The sequence below is a fragment of the Sciurus vulgaris genome (genome assembly GCF_902686455.1).
Source record: "Sciurus vulgaris genome assembly, chromosome: 18".
In the NCBI taxonomy this organism is placed as follows: domain Eukaryota; kingdom Metazoa; phylum Chordata; class Mammalia; order Rodentia; family Sciuridae; genus Sciurus; species Sciurus vulgaris.
In genome coordinates, this window is record NC_136479.1 from 25,239,803 (window position 1) to 25,255,413 (window position 15,611).

General features: G+C 49.8%; 1 protein-coding gene across 3 annotated transcripts in view; it reads right to left on the bottom strand.

Annotated features, from left to right (window-relative positions):
• Positions 1 to 15,611, bottom strand: part of PRKAR1B (protein kinase cAMP-dependent type I regulatory subunit beta) — a 134,898-nt gene that overhangs the window by 81,344 nt on the left and 37,943 nt on the right. For all 3 annotated transcript variants that reach the window (XM_079120653.1, XM_079120654.1, XM_079120655.1), the window contains one exon: positions 13,327 to 13,418. In XM_079120653.1, coding sequence (XP_078976779.1) covers positions 13,327 to 13,418 — 92 coding nt within the window. The remainder of the gene's footprint in view (positions 1 to 13,326; positions 13,419 to 15,611) is intronic.

A 15,611-nucleotide genomic window follows, 5' to 3' on the forward strand; every position in this document is an offset into this window, starting at 1 on the left:
TGGGAGTTACACAAGAAAGGACAAAAGGTTGTGTGTGGGGCTACTCAACCAGTGTGAGGGACCATGTTTCTCACTGTCAGAAATAGTTTGTCTTGGAAAGACAAGGATTCAATTATGTGGGCACAATGCTTTCTGGATCCACCTCCACCTCCCCCACCCTCAGGGCAGAAACCAAGAGTCACTTTCTTCTTGGAAGAAAGAGCAACAATCTGCATGTTCCCCTCCCACTCTTGTCACATTTATGGGCCTTATTTGCCAGTACCTGGCACATAGAAGACTTACAATCAGTATTTATTGGATATGGGAGTGAATATATGAGTGAATGGATGGTGAGTAGATGGGTGGATAGATGGACGAATAAAGAGATGTATAAATGAATGAATCATTCAGTCAATGGGTAGATGAATAAATGAATGAATTGATGGGTGGATGAACGAATGAATGAATGAATGAATGCATATGTGGATGAATATTGGATGGATGGATGGATGGATGGATGGATGGTTGGTTGAATAGATGGATAATGGATGGATGGGTGCTAAGTGGCTGGGTGGATAAATGAATAGAAGGATATGTAAATGAGTGAATGTATGAATGAATAGTTGGATGGATGGGTGGATGGAGGAATGGATGGATGGATGGTAGGTGGGTGGGAGGCTAGCTGAATGGATAGATGAATAGAGGGATCTACAAATGAATAAATGCATGTGTACATGAACAATTGGACGATGGATAGATGGTGGTGGTGGGAGGTTGGATGGATGGATGGTAAGTGAGAGGATGGATGGATGGACAGATAAATGACTGACTCATACTGACCTCCTCTTCCTCAATAACCCAGATTTAGCCTCAATTAAGTCAGAGAACTTTATGTCTAGAGTTAAGAAGCACGAAAGCTTGTCTGTTAGAAAATAAAAAGTTTCTTGGGGGACAGGGAGGAGAGGAAGTTCTCAGTGGCGCCAAAGGGTTAAAGAACTCCATTTCAGGCAGCCTGAATATTCTGATTCAGCAGCTGACAGGACACGGCTGTCCCCCTCCTGCAGCTGTTCCTGGGAGTCAAAGCACATCTTTGTTTGGCCGACTCTTAGCAACTGTTGCTTTTTCTGAAGGACAAGCATGAGCCAGCTGTCACCCCACAAGATGAGAAGCAGGGAGGATCAGCTCTTCAGTGAGCAGCTTGTCAAACATAAAAATCAGTGTCTGGTCCGGAGGTCCTGCCTCTTTTCTGACAGTGCTACCTGCTCAAAAGGCCACGTTCCTGTAATCCCCAGAGCAGCAGAGAAGACCCAGAGGACTGCAAAAGGCCGCACCTTGACAGCTCCAACGGAACCCTGAAGGGAAAGCGAACCCAACGGGCAGCCTACTCCAAAGACAGCACCCTGGGCCACAGCCCCACACACACACTTATAAGGAACAACCATGCTAGCCGCCATGCATATCGGATGTGGAAAGGTCACGAGGACAAGAATCCGGATTGAAATTTAGCAGGCTTGTACGGAAATATTCACAGACCACATTGTCTGATGGCTGAGGTTGGCTTCTGGGGTCGGTGGGTGGGAAGGAGACAAAAACCAGCAGACCAACTGTGAACCGCCCTGGAACCACGGGTGCATGCCCCAGTTTCCCTTCCTTTGAATACTTGTGAAATTTTCTATGATAAATGTTTGTGAGAAACAATATCTTGGAGCCCTTTTAACCTCATAAAGAATGACGCCCCTTCCTCACAATTACTCCTGGGCATCTTAGCAGGATTACTAAAAAACTCATTAGACCGACACAATCCAAAGACTCTGGTCCCCACGGGGAAGGCTACACGCTCTGCAGCCATCTCCAGGAGGGAACAGGAAGGCACATCAGTGGCAGCTGCACATATTGCCATGGGGATGCAGGCAGGCTCTATGGGAGGGCCACAGCCTGACATGGATTGGGGGAAAATGAGGATATGAGCACAGCGGGACTTCAAAAGTTAACACGGGGAAAGAAGTCGGAAAGGAAATGCTGATACACTGACAAGGAACACTTGGGGGGGACTGCTTTCCTCTATATTTCTGCATTTCTAGATTCATGAATTTGGGGCTGGGGATAGCTCAGTCGGTAGAGACCTGGGTTTCATCCCCAGCACCCCCCAAAAAAAAAAAAAAGAGTAGATTCATGAATTTTTATTAGAATGAAAAATGCAACATTCAGGAGGAGAAGCGGCCCCAAACCCCAAACCCTGTGACCTTCCTAATGAGGCACCTGGAAATGTCTCTGCCCCTTGAGACAAGGAGGGACCTAAGCAAACTGCGTCCCTCTTGGGGACAAGAAAGGAAGACTCACCCTTCCTAGGCTCCAACAGTAAGGCTGGGGATGGCCCAGGGAGGGGACATCAGGACACCCAATCATATTCCACTGCCGTCACAAGCCCTGTCTACTGCAGGCCCCTACAAGGCTGATGGAAGCCCTTCTGGAGCCTTGGCTGGGTGTGGCTACGCTCAGACCAGGAGGGCAGATCCATGAAGTAAGACTGATGTAAAATTGGGTCTTGCTCAGGTTTGCTTCTGTCTGCCAACCCTGGGAACAGTCCTACCCACTCCTCAGCAAGGTTTATGATGGGCCCACAGGTCAGCTGAGGCCTAGGCCTACAGGCACATCTGGCTTCCCTGGTCCATGCCCTGCAGTCCCCCTGGGACACTCAGATAGGGGAAGGACAGCAGCTGACAGTTCTGGTCAGAAGGTCCAAACCTCAAAAACCTATAAGCAGATGGAATATGTCACCCCCACCTGGAGACACAAGGCCTTGGCCCTCCAACCAGCATGGCCCCAGGCAAATCTCCCAAGCAAACCTGGCTGTCCGGAGGGTGGGGACCTGTGTCTCTGCCCTAACCACTGCTCAGATCCAGGAAGATTCAAGGTTTTGGCTCTTCACACCCTGACTCCTGGCCCAGGGTCACCCATGTGCCCTGCCCTTCCTGGGCTGCCAGAAGGCTGCTCTGGCCTCTCTTCTCCAGCAGGCTCCTGACCTCTTGCACGGTGTACTGGGGACTGAAGCTGCCAGCTTCAGGGAAGGCAGCTGTAGCCAGGCCTGTGAGGTGGATCTGGGCCTCCTCCAGGCTGGACGCAGCCACATTCCTCACCTGGAGCACAGCTCCCACCAGACACATGCATGGCTCCTGCCCAGAGCTGCCATCACAGGTGAGGCCAAGTAGGAAAGACAAGGCAGGGAGCAAGTGTGAGAAAGCCAGGCTCTGTCCTGGAAGCCTCCCTGGTGTTCCCTCGTCCCCTATGAGGAGATGATGTGAAAGCAGAGGGCAGCCGTTTTCAACACTCTCACTTGCCAAAACACAAAGTTAGCTATTCTATGTTAGTTCCCCAGATTCTAAAAAATGGTCTATGGAATGTGAAGGTCTAGACACTGAAAACACCATTGACGGAAAGAGTTGAGCTGGTATGCACAAGACCCAGGGTTCTCCATCCCTTGCCCAAACCTTTCTCCTGCAAGTGGTCCGAGGTTCTCCCCAGCTCAGGTCCCAGGTCCACCCGGGCGTGGCTTTCTCCCTCTGGGACACCACCTCTCCCCTGCCCCCCGTACGCTGCTGCCTGCTGGCTGATGACTCTTCACAGCTCATAAGGCCTTCCAGATGCACCCCCACTCCAGGTGCCACAGGCTTCTCAGCTCCCACAGGATCAAACTTGAACTCTACCCCCTCCACTGCCACCAGTCCCCAGGATGGAAACCTAACCCAGGCTTCAGGATTGCCCTCAGCATAACAAGGAGTGAGGTTCTGGCACAGACCACAGATGGACGTTCCTAGAGGGCATGACACCCAGTGAAATGAGTCTTTCACTTAAGGATAAGTCCTGTCTGATTCCACTCACAGAGGTCCCTAGAGCAGTTGGATCCATGGGCACAGAGTAGCTGGGGTGTGTGGAAGGGCTGGGGACTGAGTGTCTAAGGGGTGCAGTTTCCATCCAGGGAGATGAGAAGGACCTGGAGGCAGACAATGGGGATGGTTGCATAGCGATGTGAATATTTTCAATGCTGCTAGACTCTCCACTTACGAGTGGTTAAAGTGATAGATTTTATGTTATGTACATTTAACCACATTTTAAAACTTAGGGGAAAGACACACAAATTTAAAACTTCCACATGAGAAAAAGTGTCATAGACCAAGTCGAAGACCAGTTGCTATTTGGGAAAATAAGTGCAATGTGCTTAATCACCGACAGCCTGACTTTGTTAGTTTAGAAATAATTCAGGCAAGCCGGATGCAGTGGTACACACCTGTAATCCCAGCAGCTCAGGAGGCTGAGGCAGGAGGATTGCAAATTCAAGGCCAGTCTCAGCAACTCAGTAAGGCCCTAAGCAACTTAGCAAGATCATGTCTCAAAATAAAAAGGGCTGGAGATGTGGCTCAGTGGTAAAAACACTTCTAGGTTAATCCCTAGTATCAAAAAAAGAGGAAGGAGGAGGAAGAGGAGGAGAAGAGGAGGAGAAAGGAAGGAAAAAAAGAAAGGAAGAGAGAGGAAAAAAAAAGAAATAACTCAGGCAAATCAGAAACAGACAACTCAACTGAGGGAAATGTGAGTAGAAAACAAATCAGATGATTTGCAGAAAAAGAAATAATGAAAGACCACATAACACAGGAACAGGGGCTCAGCCTTCTTCACAGGGGACAGCCATCAGGACAGTTCTCAAAGAACCAGGTTGCCATTTTAGGGCCGGGTGCAGTCAACAGTGCGGCCCCTTTGTTCAAAGATGAGCAATTTGTGATGATAGAGTCCGGGTCTTCTAAGCAGGGCTCCTGAGCAGTACACAGGCCATAGCCCAGAAGCCGGCCCTGATGGCATGATGCGATTTCTCTAATAGACAGGCCCAAGAGCCACGAGGCTGACCCAACAGACACCCAACACGCAGCTGGGCCAGCGGGAGTCAGGGCAAGCTTTCCAGACACATCCTTCGCAAGTGAAACCTGTCCCTTGGACCCAGTGAACCCAGTGCACAGATGTCTGCAAAAAGAATAAGAGAAGAACGTGGGCTGACATGAGACAACATCTGAGAGGAATGCACCGGAAATTTCCCACTGGCAGAGGTATCACATGGCTCCCGTCTGCCCCTTGCACCTTGGTTTACAGAAATAGCAGCTTCCCACTGAGCAGCCCTTGCCACCAACTGCAGCCCCACGGCTCAGCTCCACTCCTTGGATGACTGACACAGCTCCCAGCTCACCTGGCACCTGTCCAGAACCTCCGACCTCAGCATGGACATTCCGACTTGGAATGTCTCCCTGCTCTCCCTTGCCTGGAAAACACCCCATCCTTGAAGACACAGACAAAAAAGCTCACTCCCCCCAGGGGAGAGCCAGTCCCTTCTTCCTCAGTGGTCCCGCAGCAACCAACAGACATCCCATGTGACAACCCTGTTCCAGGGGCAATAATTCACTTTTTAAACACTGGTCCCTTACTTGAGGGGGTCCCTGTCAGGAGAGGAGGAGATGGCCAAGTCCCGGGGACTCAGACTCCTCACCTGGAATGGGGATGACAGTCCCAGGATAGATATATCCCCTGAGGTTACCATGAGGCAGATGGGACTGTGCACCTACAGCTCTCAGCCAGGTTCATGGCCCCTGTAGGGATCTTGAGAAGCATCACCTAGCACTGAGTTACAAGTTCAAGTGTTTTTTGCATTCTGCAGGGTGAGTGAGGTGGGTGTACAGTACCCCAGCAGGAGGTCTGATCTAGGCACCAAGGGCACCTGCTTTCACTGAGCCTGTTTTCTCCTGACTCATGGGAGTGGGGGGCAGCGGGGTGATTCGCATGGATGAGGAGGTGCTGTCTTTGGCACACAGCCCAGTGGAAAAGGCACGTGTCCTACCTCCCCACGCTGTTACCCTCTCTCCAGACCTCTCCCTACAGCCTGCCCACACCCATCAGTTGGTGAATTATTCACTCCACTGGTAGCAATTAGGTTATATTTAGGAACTGAGGCTCAAGGATGGAGAGTCCCAAAGTCACTCACCCTCTGGCCCCGGAAAAACAGTGGCCCAGGCCACCACCAGGGGGCACCCTGCAGAGTGTCTGCCTGACCCTGGGTTGAGGCCCCACAGCCTGAGGCCTGAATGGACTTTCAGAGGTCTTTTCTCAGCAAGGGCAGTGGACACCCACACCTTCTCTAGACTCAGAGGTCCCCCTCCATATGGTGGGTGCTGGGAGTTGGGGCCTCTGTCATCCAACCCGTGTGACCTAGAAAGGTAAATGACTGGGAAAGAAGTCTCTGGTATGCTGGAGACATACACCGTTTAATTCTAGAAGTTTTAAAACATTAAGTACCAAAGAAGCAAGGCCATGGGCAAGACCCACAGCCAAGGCCAGATGGCACTCAAGCTGGGGCACTTCACAGCTCCTCTCACCCCAAACCCAGGAACTGAATGCAGCATGGGGCTACATTGTTACCTATGCTCTAAGACGACACAGCCCTGGCGACCCTTTCAATTGAAGACCCCACAGAGATTGAACATAACCCACAGTTCCCAGTCCACATCACAGCTCCATCAGCTGGAAAATTCTGGGCATGTGGAAAACTCTTGTTCTCTTCAAAAGGTTGTTGCTGTCCTCTGGAAGGGACATGAGCTGTGCATACTTATGGGGAAAGACAGGTCAGCCCAGAGCCTGGGCTCAAGTCACAGCCTCCTCTTCTCCCAGCTGTGTGGCCTGGGCTGCTGGCTTAAGCTCTCTGTGCCTTATTTGTCCAACAGCACTATTACCAATGCCAGCCTCAGAGGACTATTGGGAGACCCTGTCAAGATTATACAGGTTAGGCAAGTGGTCCAGGAACTGGTGCTAGACCACATCATCCCATGCAAGCTCCAGAGCCCCAGATTTCTGACTCCCACTGGATTCTGGCCTCTAAAGCTGAAGATTTGCTAACCTCTGTCTAGAGCAAACCTGGCTTTGTGCAAGAGGAAAATCAAATCTTTTGCATGTTCAAGCCAATAAGCCTCTCCTCCGATGAGGCCCTGCATTTTCCAATATGCAAATTTTGTTTTTTAATGTTGCCTGAAAGGGAAGCAGAAAGTCCCAAAGCCCAAGCCAGGCTGGAGAAAAGGGACAGAAAAGGCTCAGAGCAGCAAGGAGACAGCTCCCTTCAGGCTGCATGTGACTGGGCAGACAGTATGTTTTTCCCATCACCTAAGGCCTGGAGCCAATTTGTGGAAAAACAGACTACAAAGATACGCGGGTGGGAGGAAGAGAGACAGCAACAGATAGCAGGAGAGACAGCTGCGTGGCCAGCAGTGCCGCACTCAGGCCAGAGGTCTGTGTTTTAATTAGAGCAGCAGAAAGCAGGAGCTGCTGCCAGGAAGGCCGCCCAGGGTGAGACACCCTCACCTGCCCGCCCATCTGGCAGCTCCTGCAGAGCCCCAGCCAAGGGCCCAACGCACACTGCAAACCCAGGCAGTGCTGCCTAATTAGCACACTTCCTGGCTCCCAGAGGTTCAGTGATGCTCCCTCTGGAGACACCCCAATCAGGGCAGCTGGGAAAGGGCCAGGATGGGGCCCCGGGGGCCTCTATTTCCTTCCCCTGGGTACAACCTCCCAGGCCAGAAACAGATGCTTCAGACACATCCCAGGACTCCCAAGCACCCCGGGGGCTGGCTCCTGAGGCTGCTTCTGTCCCTAGCCAAGAATTAACTGCCCCAGGCCTCGCGGGGAGGGTGACAATCTACTCAGGCTGCTGCTAACAGTCCACGCCCAGTGAGAGGCTGTCAGTCATCCTCAGGGTCCTCACTAGGAGCAATGTGACTGTTAGGGGCTATGAAGGGGGCGCCCAGGGTATGAGGACACCCTGCTCCAGCCCCAGCTTGGACATTTGCTGTGTGGCCTGGCACAGGGGCAAGGGCCTCCCCCTCACTGAGCCTTGGAGCTCTCTTCTTTACACTGAGGAAGGGGATAAGATGACCTCCTAGGGACCTACTGAGAGCAGGTGGTAAATGATGATGATAGTGACGGTGGTGATGATGGTGGTGATGATGATGGTGGTGGTGACTGGTGACAACTATGATGGTGATAAAGACTATGACGGTGATGATAACACACATCTGGACACTACTGCATTACATCCTCACCACCACCCTCGAAGGTCTTATTACCCTCATGGGACACTTGAGGAAACTGAGGCACAAAGAACCACTTCACAGATACAACTCATAAATGGCGGCGTGCAACTCTTTCCTTTTAAAAGACGTCTTGACACACCTTAAATTGTGGTGTCTGAGTGAGATGCCATGCGCGTGCACAATTATGTGTGTCAGTGTGTGCGTACATGTGTAAAAGCTCCAGCCTGAAACTCTGTATTCAGGGCTCTCCTGATTCTCTCTCTTGCTCAACACCTACCACGCCAGACCCAGTGCCCTGGAAATGCCATTCACCCCAGGACATCAAGACCACACACTGACAATTTCTGGACAACAGGAAAGAACCCTGGTTCTGCTTCTGATGGACTGTGTGTCCTTGTGAAGGGGCAGGGAGGGCAAGGAGGCTGGGAAGCTCACCCTGTGCTCCTCCGGGTACCGTGCAAAGGCCTGCAGTACCTGTCTAGATTGGAAATATCGACATCCTGCAAGAGAAAGCTGGAAGCTTGGGAGAAGCAGCCTTCCCCCACAACCATGCCACATTATCTTACTTTAAATAAGAGGGTTTAATTAAAGATAATCCTTATCCTTTCCAAGCTTAAGTATCTCTAGCACAACATAGAAAGACACCGTTATAAATTGACGAGAGTAAAATCACCCAGCCCATGAAACTGGGCTTGTCTTGAACCTAAATTTGGAGGGGCAAGTCGTTAGGCAAGAACGTGTGCTCACCCACAAGTGGATTCCTTTGTAAGGAATATTCTGCTTTATTCTGCCCACGCGGGGAAGCAGAGGAGCCGCAGGCAGCCCGAGGTCAGGGCGTGCCAGACGCCCTGTAAACCTGGAAGGAACTTTGCTGGACCTGCCAAACCACAGCCGAGGCGAGACGGAGCTGTGAAGCCCAGCTTCTAGCACACTGGAAAAAAGCAAGGGCTCCGGATGCCGCACAGGGAGACATCATGTGAAAGGTCAAGAGACAGTGCCTCCCTGACCGCTCCCGCTGGAACAGTTCCTGAGCCATCCGCCTGTTTCTTCAGAGATTGTCGCCAGAAAAAGGAGCCCAGCATTTTGATATGGAAAGTAAGCTTTCCTCTGTGCAAAATAGAAGACCTGATACAGACAGACATGCGCTTCCTTCTGGGGCCAGCCTTGCAAAACACAGTCTCTCATCAAGCCATCTGCCTCCTCTGCTCCTTGTCACCTGGATCTGAGTCCAGTGAGCTCCCTCCCACAATTCTAGGGTGTCATTGCCACCTGCCTCTCAGTTACAAATGACAAGATCGGGCTGAATTTCCTGCCTAGTTACGTGAGAGGGCATGGGACTGGGGTGGCCAAGTCAGCTGAAGTGCCCACCATGCATTGGCCATCCAGGGGTGTCTCCTTCCATTTGGCACAAAAGTGAGTTAGCAGGGCCAATAGGACCCAGGCCCAGTCATTCAGTTCCCCTTCCCTGTGAACTTGAAGTTGCATTACAAATGATCTGTCTATGGGCTGGGGTTGTGGCTCAGTGGTACAGCACTCACCTAGCACGTGTGAGGCACTGGGTTAGAATCTCAGCGCTGCATATACATAATAAAATAAAGGTCCATAACAACTAAAAAAAAATTTTTTTTAAAGGTCTGTGTGGCACTGAGCCATGAAACAGGTGATTCCCAGCCTTTGGGTCTGTGCACAGTGACCTGAGAGGCCCAGTAGGGTCAAGTAAGTGTCCCCGGGCAGTCTCCAGATGAGGGCTCTTACTCTGCACCTTCTGAAATTTTAACCATGTGAATATATCATCCATTTAAAATCTAAATTTGAATTATACCGTAAATGGATGCTTAAATTCAACTTAAAATAGATAAAACACTTCAGTCACCTAGCTGCCCTGGCTGAGTGCCACAAACTGGGGCTTAAAATGACAGAAATTTATCCTCTCAACTGTTCTGGAGGCCAGATGTCCAAAATCAGAATCAGTGGGTAGAAATCCAGGTGTGGGCAGGGTGATGCTCCTCCAGCGGCTCCAGGGGAAACCCTCTGGCCTCCCCCAACTTCCTGTGGCTCCCTCTGTGACTTGAGGCCACAGCATCCTCCCCACCTCTGTGGGCACACATCCTCCTCTTCTGCATGTGGCCCAGCCCCCCACCCCAGCAAGGACATGTGTGACAGTATTCAAAACATGCCTGGAGAATCCAGGACCATCTCCCACCCTGGACCCTCGACTTAGTCACATCTGCAAAGTCCTTTTGTGCTGTGTAGGGGACATTCTCAGGTCCCAGGGATTGGGTCGTGAGTATCTTGTGGGGGGTCCTATCTCCCTACTGTCCCTTACTAGAGCCTAGAAGTCTTCAGGATGAGAGGTCACCCCTGGCCTCCAGTGTTGGGGGGACCTTGCTGAACAGTCTATTTTCAATCTAAGACTAAATCCTTCTCCCTGAGCAGAATAGCTCAGAACGCTGCCTTGCTCAAACTTCCAAGGAGCCTGCACAACCCAGTAATCAGAGAAACAACTCCATGTTTCCTTGAACATAAAGTAAAACAACAGTAACACCCAGTGTCTTCCAGGGTGGAGATGTCATGGGCTCCGCTCTGAGAAATGCCATGAGTACTGACCACATGTGGACCTTTCCTAGCACACAGAAAGCATGAGAGGACAAGGGGACTCCTTGCCCACCGTGCCCCTCAGTGATGCCTCCTGGGTTCCCGGCAGTCACAGGTACAGCAAGGACTGCTTAAACCATAGCCCTGCAACATGCTGCAGCAGCTGTTGTGGACCAAGCTCAGAGGTCCCAGGTCAGGGGTCACTGGACACCATGGACAAGCTGGCATGAGCAGTGGACAGAGTGGGGTTCTCAACACCAATGTGAGAGGTCAAGAACCTCAGCCATACACAGAGCTCCCTGCAGGATGCCCACTGGTCATTCTGGGTGAAAACCCAGCAAAATGTACCAAAAGCCTTCGAGCACCCTGTAGGATTTGAGTCCAATCTCCTGGACCCAGCAGCCACCTAGGGAGCCTCTGCTGTATAATCCCGGTGCTTTGCTCTTCATGGAAACACTGTAACATAGGAAATCAGAAACCTAGGAGACCTTGGCAAAGGGGAGGTGAAGAACTCTGATTCATTTTTACAAAGGGACACTGCAAATGCTAAAACAGAAAGTGAGATCTACTCTTACAGAATCAATCGATCCACCAAGCACAGGTACACCAAGGACGGTATACCAAGCATGTCCTGATGCTGGGTGAAGAATTCCTACATGCACGCTTCATTTTTTGTTTTGTTTTGTTTTGTTTTGTAGTACTGGGGATTAACCCAAGCACCTGTCACACATGCTAGATAAGTGCTCTACCATTGAGCAACATCCCCAGCGCTTTTTTTTTTTTTTTTTAATTTTGAGACAGGGCCTCCCCAAGTTGCCCAGATTGGCCTCAAACTTGTAAGCCTCTTGCCTCAGCCTCCTGGGTTGCTGGGATTACAGGTGTGCACCACGCAGTCCAGCCCTATGTAGGCTTAGATAGAGATATGCATACAAACACAGAGAAGAGTCTGGAAGAACCATCCCAGCCCACTGCGAGTAGTTCCCTAGGGAGTAGGAGAAAAAGAGCCTTCTCTTAAATATTGTATGTTATTTGGATTTTGTCTGGAACTGTTAATAAAACATGCTCTGCTAATCTAATGAAGAACTATAACTTGCCAAAAAATACAAAAAAAGAAGGAAATTTTAAGATATTACTCACACTTTGATCTTTGTCAAGTAATTTATTTTAAAGAAATGGACAAGAACTCAATGATGACCACATGGTCATCAAATTGTGATTATTAAAAATGCAAATGGCCATAGGAGGAAGGTAGCAACTTTGTGGAAACTGACTTTTAAAAAACACGAAAATATCTTTACTGACAGAAAAAGATATTCAAAGACACTCAAAGTGTGACAGTTTGTAGAATGAGATTCTGTTCTTGAAGGTTTATGGAATCATGGCGTGTGTATCAAAGAAACCCTAAGGATGGTCCCAAGTCCAGGATTGTCTTTGGGAGTCAGGTGTCGGGGACATACTTACTTTTTGCTTTATCAAAAATTTCTGGGTCTTCCAAGTATTGCCAGGATCAACTTCCCAAGCACGGCATTTGAACCCCTCAAGCTTACAAGTCCCTCTCCCTGGAACACGCTGGCCTCCTACCCACTCATTGAGACTCAGCCACCCTGTCTCAGCCCTGAGCTCCAAGGATAGGTGGGAGAGTGGGGTGTGCATTTTTTCCATCTTTGCAAGGACCAGGCAGGTCCTAGTATATGGAAGACACTGGAACGGTCAGCCTGATAGGGGACAAACTGATACAAGTGGCGGGAACACAAGGTAAAGGGAATAATTCTATAAACTGGGCCCTCTGTGTTGCCCCCCCCCATGCTTTCTTTTCCAAGAAGCAATTTACCTGCAGCCCTGCTTGGCTTAAGTGGACAGGATATGTCACATTCCTCAGCAAACTACCTGTTTTCTACAGGAGAAATGCAGGCCCGAAATAAGATCAATAAAAGGAACCAAAGTTACCCTGAAGGGGGAGACTTTTGTGACCCTTTACACAGACCAGATCCAGGAACTCAGGAAGATAAGGATAATTTTTCCTAACCATAAAATCTGTAATAATTTATGATTAAGAATCTTAAAAGTCTAATGTCATCTTGATGTCTGTCAAATGTCAGGAGGATCTGGGCAGGACTCTTTAGAAACTTCTCTAGGATCCCCAATGAACCTGGAAGGCAAGAGAGGCACACTGTCCCTCTCCTCTCTGAGAGAACCCACTCTCTCCCTAGAGAGTGTCCCCTTTCCTTTTTCCTATCCCTTCAATAAACTCATGCCTGTTGCTCTGAGCGACTTGTCTGAAATCTTCTGACTTGATTGCAAGAATTGAGGTTTGAAGGGGGGGTATTTGCACTGCCTCAGTTTCCCAGAAAGCCCCAGTCTAGTATGATGAGGGCAAAAGAGGTGTGTTTCCAGGAAAGGTTTAGTGTGTGGCAGCTGTGTGTCCATGCCCAGGATTTGAGGGAGGCAGTGGGCAATGCCAGGGCCGAGACACCTCTCCTGAGCAGGACCTGGGGCACACACAGCATGGTGCGACTTTCTAGAAGTCGCTCCTGCCTTGGGAGCCCATGGTTCTGGCACTGTTGTGATTTCCAAGGTGGTAGCGGGAACGGAGGCCCTGCCGCAGGAGCGACGGAGCCGGCCCCCTCACCGCACCTACCTTCTCTCATTGTCGTCCAGGTGAGCAAAGAGCACATTCTTAGAGATGGCTTTGGCCAGCGCGGTCATGGTCTTGTAGTCCTTGGGAATGACCTGCAAGGAAGCCAAAGGAGTCAGCGGACAGAGCACAGGGCCTTGTGCCAGAGTCGACTTCAGACTCCTGCTTGGCCCTGGGGCTGCGACATGGCTTGAAATCAAACTCTTCAGTTTTCCATGTGGTGTTGCTACCAGAAGATACTAAAAAGACATGCTGTGACACTTGATGCATCTGTCACAATTTTTAAATTTTTTTAAAAGAAATAAAAGATAAAGAACCTGAAATGGGGACTTGTGGTAGAGAGTCTGCCTAGCACGTGTGAGGCACTGGGTTCAATTCTCAGCACCACACAGAAATAAAAGAATAAAATAAAAGTCCATCGACATCTAAAAACTTTTTTAAAAATACAATAACATAAAAAAAAAAGAACCTGAAATGCCCCCAGAGGTGGTTCAGACACCATCTAGAATCTGGGATCATTGCTGACTGGCTCTGCTGGGCTGTCAAGACACATGCAAGGTGCCATGACATCCAGTTGTGGGATTACTATCTTTTCTTGATTCATTTCACTGGCTTTTTAAAAAGGTCATAAACACAGCTGGATATAGTGGCGCCCTTCCTGTAATCCCAGCAGTTCAGGAGGCTAAGGCAGGAGGATCACGAGTTCAAAGCCAGCCTCAGAAACTTAGTGAGGTCCTAGGTAACATAGTGACAGGGTCTCTAAATAAAATATATATTTAGAGACAGGGTCTCTAAATAAAATATAAAAAGGCCTGGGGATGTTGCTCAGTGGTTAGGGAAATCTGGGTTCAATCCCCTGTATCAAAAAAAAAAAAAAAAAAAAAAAAAAAAAAAAAAAGAATAAACACTTGTTTAAAATAGAAAAATTGCTGGGTGCAGTGGCACACGCCTGTAACTCAGGAGGCTGAGGCAGGAGGATTGTAAGTTTGAGGCCAGACTCAGAAACTTAGTGAGACTCTGTCTCAAAATAAAAAGAGCTGAGGGATGCAGCTCAGTGGTAAAGTACCCTGGGGTTCAATCCCTAATACCAAAAAAAATATTTCTGAAATAGACAACTCAGTCATGCTTGCTCCCATGGGGATTCAAGACCCACCTGTGAGAGCTCTGGATCCGCGTGCTGACCGGGGGATTCCTGAGTACATGGAAAGCACTGCCCCTTAACAAAAAGCAGCCCCAACAGGGACCCTCTGCTTGTGGTGCAGACATGGGAGGGCACCTGGGCCATGGTGCAACCGCACCTTGAGCTCTGGCCACCCCAGAAGGTCTGTTGGATGGGACCCTGGCACAGGTGCACAGGATGTCCAACACCACGCAGCCCTGGGTGAGATGCCTCTGAGAGACTAGACCGAGATTCCCATGAGCCCCTGCAATTCTAGCAGACTCTTTAAAAGTCACCTTTTTATTTTGGAACAGATTCTACTTGCCTAAAAGTTGTGAGGACAGTACCGGACACCGCACCCAGTTTCCCCTTCTGTCGGCATCTGACTTCACCCCGGTGCACTCGCCACAGCTTTGGAACCAGTCCTGACCCACAATGTGCAGCTGAACTCCACCCCTGACTCTGACTTCCTGAGTTTTCAGACGGCCTTTCCCTGCTCTGGGACCCTGGTGGGCAACATTCAGTGGTCCTGCCTCCTCTCTTGTGTGAGGCATGCTTCAGATGTCCCTCCTGCCTTTTGATGAGTAGAGGTCACATTCTGCATAACGTCCCTCACCTTCTCGGGGTGAGACCACAGATCTGAGTTTGGGGGCAGGAAAACTATGGATGAGGAGGTGTCTGATGGATTTCAGTTTTGGGACTGAGGTTGTGGCTTAGTGGTAAAAGCACTCACCTACCATGTGTGAGGCACTGGGTTCGATTCTCAGCACCACATATAAATAAATAAAAATAAATAAAGATCCATCAACAACTGAAAAAATTTAATAATAAAAATCATACTTTTACTGTCTTTATTATCTGATCGGAAAAGAATTAAGCACCAGGAAGAGGGCAACACAGGGAGCGGAGTTTCCATTCGGCAAGATGAAGAGGTACTGGTGGTGGGTGGTGACGTTGCCTGTGTGTCACTGAGTGCCCTCCATGCCCCTGAACTGTCTTGGGACAGCACCTCGGGCTGAACTGGGGCTTCAGCCCTAACCACCAGTGTGCTGGAGACAGGGCGTCTGGGAGGTGGGGGGATTTGAGAGGTCATGAGGATGATCCTGGGTTTGTTGGGGTCAGTGTCCTG